Source organism: Apus apus, chromosome 15 (assembly GCF_020740795.1).
Source record: "Apus apus isolate bApuApu2 chromosome 15, bApuApu2.pri.cur, whole genome shotgun sequence".
NCBI lineage: Eukaryota > Metazoa > Chordata > Aves > Apodiformes > Apodidae > Apus > Apus apus.
This window is the reverse complement of record NC_067296.1, coordinates 3,691,796-3,698,956: the sequence shown is the minus strand read 5'-3', so window position 1 is coordinate 3,698,956 and position 7,161 is coordinate 3,691,796. Positions and strand designations below refer to the sequence as shown.

Below are 7,161 nucleotides of genomic sequence, written 5' to 3'. Positions count from 1 at the left end.
CGTGGTCCTTGCCAAAACTGCAGAAAAAAGGCTGGACTTGCTATGCTGTTGGCTGGCCTTTGATGAAAGAAGAGCTATAGGTATTTTTGGGAACAGGGAAAGGAAGAGCACTTGCATTTAAATTGTATATTATGTATGTATGGCTATAGAAGACTGCAGTCTAAATAAACAGGAATGCAGGAGGGTTCATGGAATCCTTATTACTTGCTTCTGTCTCCCTGACTTTAATTAGCTGGCTCCCCCATTTCTATTCCTGTAAGCATCTGTGCAAGGAAGATGCAGTAGTTTGGTTCTCCTATTCCAGTCTTCTAGGAGGTGTAGTGAATTTTTCACCCAAAGACTGAATAACTTTTGCCACATGCCTCCCTTTATTATTCAAACAAACCAGGGTTGACTGTGGTTTGTACACTTAAGAGAAATTACTGACTCAAATTAACATACAGCAAGCTCACACCCAGTTCTTGAGGTGTCCCTTGAACTGGCTGGAGATACCAGAAAAGTTAACTGTGTTACCAGTATAATGGAGTTGACTTTAGTACAAGATGTTTTCTGAGTGGACCATTTCCCTGCACTTCACATCCAGGACCATATCAGGACCATGCTGCTCTGTGATGACTTGTAAAGAATTCTGTAAGTGTGACAGATAGAGGCACCTTGTATTTGAAGATTCCTCTCTCAAGCAAATATCCTTTTATCTTTGTCCCTCAGGATATATTCCCTGTTACACTCTGACTGCTCTGTCTCCAGAGAGCTCCATGGCATGGCTTGTGGCATTATCTGCTTTTTAGGATCTTGGTATGAACTCAGAAGAGTAAGAAAGATACAAGAGCAGCTGTGCAAGAAGACAGAACAAGGGGCAATTTTCATACCTGTTTCAGGACTCCATTTAATCTTCTCCTCTAATGTTTGGTTTCTCCCTAAGGAGATTTCTTCTCCTTTCCCTCTCTTTCAGAAGGCAGCTGGTTTACCTGCCTTCTCAATCATCTGCTATAGGAGCTTCTGTCCTTTTTCTGACTCAAGAGCAGTGACCAGCAGTGCCTGGCTTGAGAATCCCTGGGGAAATCCCATAAACTACTTCTAAAGGGCCTGTGAAAAGTAAATAGGAAAACAGGTCTAGCACCTGCAGGCTTAAATCTACTCCTGGAGGGTCCACTTTGCCACTGGACATCTTTTACAGGGAGTTTACAGATCCAGAGTAAAAGGCTGGAAACTATTGACACAAAAATATGTGCTTCCCTAAGCAAAAGCTTTGAGATCCCCTCTTCTACCCTATGGAATTACATGGATCAGATTGACTGGGGGTCACAGGCATTTCCCAAAATCTGTGCCTGCCTTTTAGGAGTTACCTGGACGTTCTCCAAAGGTGGACGTGGGCAGGGGCTGAGCAGGAGAGCTGGGGTACAGAAACTGCAGTTTGATTTGGGGGTAAAGGCCACCGAAGTTTTTCAAGACATGTAAAAATCTTTCAGTGCTGTTGCCTGTGGACCAAAATGGACAGCTCAAGCTGACATCAATGACCAAAACCTTAATAAATTAAGAGGGACACATCAGGGCATTAATTAAACTGGTTGGAGCTGAGCATGGCTCAGACAGACATAGTTCTGTGCAACCTTGCTAAAATGTTTCAATCCCAAACTGAAATGCTGCCTGCTAAACAAAGTCTAAGGACTTCCTTGATCAGACCATACCAATCCAATCTGCAGACAATAAAACCACCCAATTCCCATTTGCTTGCTTGCTTGCTTGCTACCAGAGTTCCTGATTAGGTTAACTTCCCATGCACATTGTACTACTTTTCATGGTCTCTTATCTTTACATGAGTAGGCAAGTACCTTAAGTCTATTTACAGGAGGTCAAATGCCTTTTTTCCTTAAAGGTAATTGAAAGGAATAAAAGAAAAAAAAAGAAAAAAATTTTTAAAAAAGAGAGCCAGCATAGGACACAACTCCTGCAGAGATCTTAATTTAAAAAATAACCAAACAACAGAGCTCAAACCCACAAACCACCACCAAATTAACACAAAATGAACAGGCACCTACATTACCTTTTAGGGGTTTTGGTTTATCTCTTTCCTGCAAACAGCTCAGGGTCTTCCTTCTCCAGCAGCCAGCCTAGATAGCTCCAGAATCCTTTGCTTCAGTTATAGCCCTTAACAACTGAATATGCTCGTTACCCCCTGAATGAGACAGGCACACCTGAACCACCCTTCTCTTCCTGTTTCTAGTTCTCTGTATTTCAGATTGCACTTCAGACCAATACCATGCTATTAGTAAACAGTGCTCCCTCATCCCTGAAGGATGTCTGACTGGGGATAAGCTTATCTTCATTATGACCATTCAAATATTGTCAGTATCATATTTTCCCAGCCTAAAATTCAGTCATTGAAGAATTCACCTTTTCTACTTCACATTATCACTCTCCATCCACAGCAGGGGATGCTTAAAGCTCACCCTGACTATTATCCATTCAGGAGTGAGAAAGCCTCCTTTATCCCATCTCATAATTTCTCCTTCCCAGTGAAAACAAACCCATCACCCATAATCTTGCTTCAAACACATTGCCTGTGTTGCTATAGGCTGTTCTCTCTGGTTTAAACAACCTCAAGGTAATAAGGTTATTTGAAGTGAGCTTCTCTTCTCTTTCCACACAATTCCCTTCATCCCAATTCACATTCAGCATCCAGGCATCATGCAGGAAGGAAAGGCATCAAGATCCCTGAGCCAACACAGTCTGGAGCTGGGTCAGGCCCCTGAAGCAAGGAGCCTGCACAATGCTATAACAGTTTGGCACCCCAGTGGGGGGTGTTTGCTGAGCATCCTGCCCCCAGGAATTGCAGGCTGGACATTAGGAGAAGGCTGAGACACGTGGCTGAGTTGCTGCATAACAAGCTGTGACTAATAGTCAGGCTGTGGTAACCAACATTTGCATTCAACTATTTCCTTGCAAACAGAAGGTAAAATTGAGCTTAAATACCTTTCCCTGCAGTTCATGCCAACATCGCTTTGCCTTTTCAGAGGGCTAAAAACACAAGTTGAGTTGCTGTGGTTCAATTCATATAGACATGACCCTTTAGTAGCATTTTTCATACCATAAAACACATCCAAGCCTACCTGAAGACCTTAAACAACTTCTCTGCAAGTGTTGTTCTGCTCTGCTCATCCAACAGCTCCTTCTCTCCATGCACACATCCCTCCTATGGGCTTACTTCTGGCTTTTAATCCTCTTTCCTTCATGCTGCTGTTAAGCCTCGAATTACTTCCTCCATTGCACAGCTCAGCCACGTTGCCTTTTCTTCTGCCTCCCTATTCCTTTTATCCTGGCTGTCACCCTCAGTGCTTGCACTAGTCCTTCAGGAACACATGAGAGGACCTATCGTTAGGCTAGTTCACATGTACAATTAACAGAATGCTAAAATCTAATTAAAATTTCCATAGCATCCACAGGGAGTGATTCCCTTTGGCTTTCTGGAGCTGGGGAAATCATGAACACTTTGCTGACTTGCAGTTTTCCTCATACCTGGACTGTTGTTGAAAAATCCCCTTCTGGGAGGATTCTCTCTTCCCTCTTCTTTGCTAGTAGCTCCCAGCTCCTGACCTACCCTGTCACAGCAAACCACCTGTAATCGAAGCACTGATATTATGCATTCCTTCTTATTTTTATCTCACAGTCCTTCCATTTTCTGCAGAATTGTTTGTGTTGCTTAACAGCAAAGAAAAAAACCCCCAAAACCAAAACCAACACTATCAAACAACCCCCCCCCAGTTGTTTGTTTCATGGGATGTCAGACATCCACATACAGCCCCAACTGCAGACAACAGAAAGGACCCACTAGAAACTGAGCAGAAACAGCTGTGAGGAGGTTCTCACTGGTACTTTATGGCACACATCAGGGACAAAAGTGGTTCAAGCTCATGTAAGACTTTCATGAGACTGAAGCCAAGAATCCAGAGCTCCTTGGAAATGAGTGAGGGGGTTCAGCATCCTCTGTAAGCCCTTCCTCTGCTTAGCTGGAAGAGGATTATTGCTGTTCCAAGCATCCTCCCTCAGATGCGAGTCTTGGTGCAGATGATAACTATTGGGTTGCTTTTGTCAAGTTGCATGTTTTATGAAGTTGCATGTTCATCCTTCACTGGCAAGGCTAAGGTCTGACTATTGATAAAAGAATGACCATGAAGAAGAGGAATCTACATATGGAATTAGCAAAAATGTTTGTAACTTCTAGCATGCTCTGTGCCAGGCACTGATATGACATCACGGAGCTCCCAGGACAGTCTCAGAGTATACACCCAAGGGTGGAAAACTACAGGGCAGTAAGAAAGTGGAGTTCCATTAAACTCTTACCTTCACAGTCAATCTTTCAGCAAGTCTGTATTTGAAGAAACCTCCCAGAATCTAATTTACACACAGAGGAACCCTGTACTCCCACACCCTCAAGACAAATAAATGGCTAAACTGAAATACTGATTATTGTAAGTTCATCCAATTATTATATATTTTTTTTCTCCAGAGCTTATTGATTATCTACTTCAACATAATCTCAGAAGAGCAATTTCTTAGCTGCTCAGAACTCAGAGTGAGATCCAGAACCATGGCAAAACACATCTGTTGTTTGTTTCAAAGAAGGATTGTTGCACAGGCATTTTTGCAGAACAAAACAAAAGCTGTCTTGCTTAAGAAAGAAAGTTGCTGTGCTGGTCTAACACTTTACTTAACAAGTGTCAGAACAGGTTTCTGTATATGTACATCACCTCTCCTACAGCTTGGATGGGTTACCATTTTGAAGTCTGTAAGGCCTGGAAATCTGAATAAATCACTCAACTACACCTGACTGTACAACAGTTTGGAAACAGTGAGGAAATCTTGACCAAACCCAATGTTAGGATTACCTGCAGACTTCAAACTCTTGAGCAGGAACCTTCTTTGCTCTCTGTTTGCACAGTGCCTAGTTCAGGAGCGTCCTGTCATGACTAGGGGTCCTAAATTCTACAGCAATACAAATAATAAATAAAAAATAATAATATCTAGTATATGCTCAATAATACCTACTTTATACCCTGTTTTTCAAAGACACACGGCACCCCAGCAAGTACTTGAAAAATAGGGTAACAAAGTTACCAAAGTTGCAGGACAATTTGTTTGATGCAAATATGTAACCTTGAGGTTGAAGTGCCTGGGAAACTCATGAATGCTATTGCTTTACCAGCACTGAAAGGAACACAGACCAGAGAGATGGAACTGGTTCATGCACAGCCCAGCAGAAACTGGGAGGAAACGTTCGTGTAGAAGCCGAGACAGTGAATCCATGAACAGCTCCTCAGCTCCACCATCTATTTTCATGCTAAAAGGGACTACATATGGGGAGAGAATTCAAGTGGGTTGTTTGGTTGGTTGGCCTTTTAATTTGGAAAAAAAAAAAAAAAAACAACCAACAAAACAAATAAAAGGAAGCAGATGATTGTAATGAAACACTTCATATATCCCCTATGGCTATCTCATTTTTTTTTTTCCCAAATGACTGTTGCATGAAATTAAAAAAAAATAATAAAAATTAAAGACTGGGATTTGAAAACAAAATTATAAATTAAAAAGGAGACATTTAAAAGATAATTTCCTAAGGGTTTCATTCCTTCCCCACTCTGCAGCAAGGAGAGCAAAAATACAATCCAAAAGAGAAGAGAAGAATTCAGAGGGGATTAGAAAGTCCAGTCTTTCAGCCCATCTCCCATTTTACTAATTTTTACAGTAGGTTATTTAAGAAGCAGTGGATGTTCCAATAGAAAGCAGGCAGCAGCAAACACAGGCATCATCTTCTCCTCCTTCCAGCGAGGGCTGTGCAATCTCAATCTCTTGCTCTGGGAAGGAGAGGTTTTCCTTCCCACACGTTGTTACTGCCTTCCAGTGTGGGTGAGGGGAGAAGTGTCTGCCAGAGACTGGGATCTGGCATTTTGGAGGCTCCAGTCCCTCCCCTGGGCTAAAAGGAACTCAAGTATTCCAGTGCAACCTCGTATACAAATTTATACTGTTCCTGAAAGAACAAACAGAAAACAGTGACATTAGGATACAGGGAAACTCTTCAGAGCCTCTTTCTACAAGCTGCTGAAAATGTTCCCTCCCTCTTTCTTATTTCATGTGGCCAGACCAGGCAAACATTAAATGGTATCATCAATGGAAGAGAAGAGCACTCAGAGAGCCACAGTCTGGACTATTCCTTATTTGCTTCAAGCCCTCATTGCACGTGTTGCTTTTGAGAAAGGAATTCAGTGTGATTGACTGAGATGACTGAACTCAGGACAGTTTAACCTCTTTGGTTGAGGGAGCAAGGCCCGGGGTCTGACTTATTCTCCCTTCCTGATTTCAAGGCATGTCCCAGCGTTAAGGACCAGGCTGTACACATGCACAGGAGGGCAAAATGCCACCCCCTCCCCACAGCACAGTGATAGCTTTGAAGTCCTGCAGGCAGGCCCAGGGTGTGGGAGACAGTGTTCATCACCCTGCCAAGACAGCTTCTTCCCCTTGGTGCTCAAGGAAGAGAAGAGAAGCAGTGGGACCAGAGGAATCACTGCACATGCTAAAATGGGACTGATTTAATTCTGATTGCTTTGCATTATTGTTTTGATTTATATTGGGCTAAGCCAGGACTTTTTTTTTAACCTCTTCTAAAGTCCCCCTGAATACAGTGGCTGGGGTAAGGTGCAGGGGTAAAACAGCTTACCAGTGACTCCACCATGTTGGATTTGTTATTCCGTAACGTCTTCACTATGTGGAACACGTCGATGATGTTTTGCTGCTGGATCATCTCACACACGCTGCAGATGGCGCAGAAGGTGCCGCTGCGTCCCCCGCCGTTCCTGGGCACAGCAAAGAGGCAACATGTGAGGGAAGGAGGAGAGCCCTGCTTCCACACCACAGACCCTACAGAAGATGTATAACCAAAGGACTGGTTAAGCACACCCACAAGCCTGTGGAAGTGGAGGGCAGGAGACAGGGATGGAAGGACTAAGCTGATCCCAGGCAGTGGTGGATAGAGAAGCCCCAGTGAGCTGCTCAATGGTTGGAGATGGGCACATGGAGCTGCTGCTTTGGTTGTGTCTGGGCTCCAGACATGACACCTACCTACACAACAGAAAGCAGCAGAGCTTTTTCAACTACTCCTCACTGCAG

At 43.3% G+C, this 7,161-nt stretch overlaps 1 protein-coding gene across 4 annotated transcripts in view; it reads right to left on the bottom strand.

Annotated features, from left to right (window-relative positions):
• Nucleotides 1–5,411: 5,411 nt before the first annotated feature.
• PTPRT (protein tyrosine phosphatase receptor type T) overlaps nt 5,412–7,161 on the bottom strand; it is a 435,474-nt gene continuing 433,724 nt past the window's right edge. For all 4 annotated transcript variants that reach the window (XM_051633170.1, XM_051633173.1, XM_051633172.1 and 1 more), the window contains 2 exons: nt 6,713–6,848; nt 5,412–6,025 (listed from right to left, as the gene is read on the bottom strand). In XM_051633170.1, the coding sequence (XP_051489130.1) occupies nt 5,972–6,025; nt 6,713–6,848 (190 nt within the window). In that variant the 3' untranslated portion in view covers nt 5,412–5,971. The remainder of the gene's footprint in view (nt 6,026–6,712; nt 6,849–7,161) is intronic.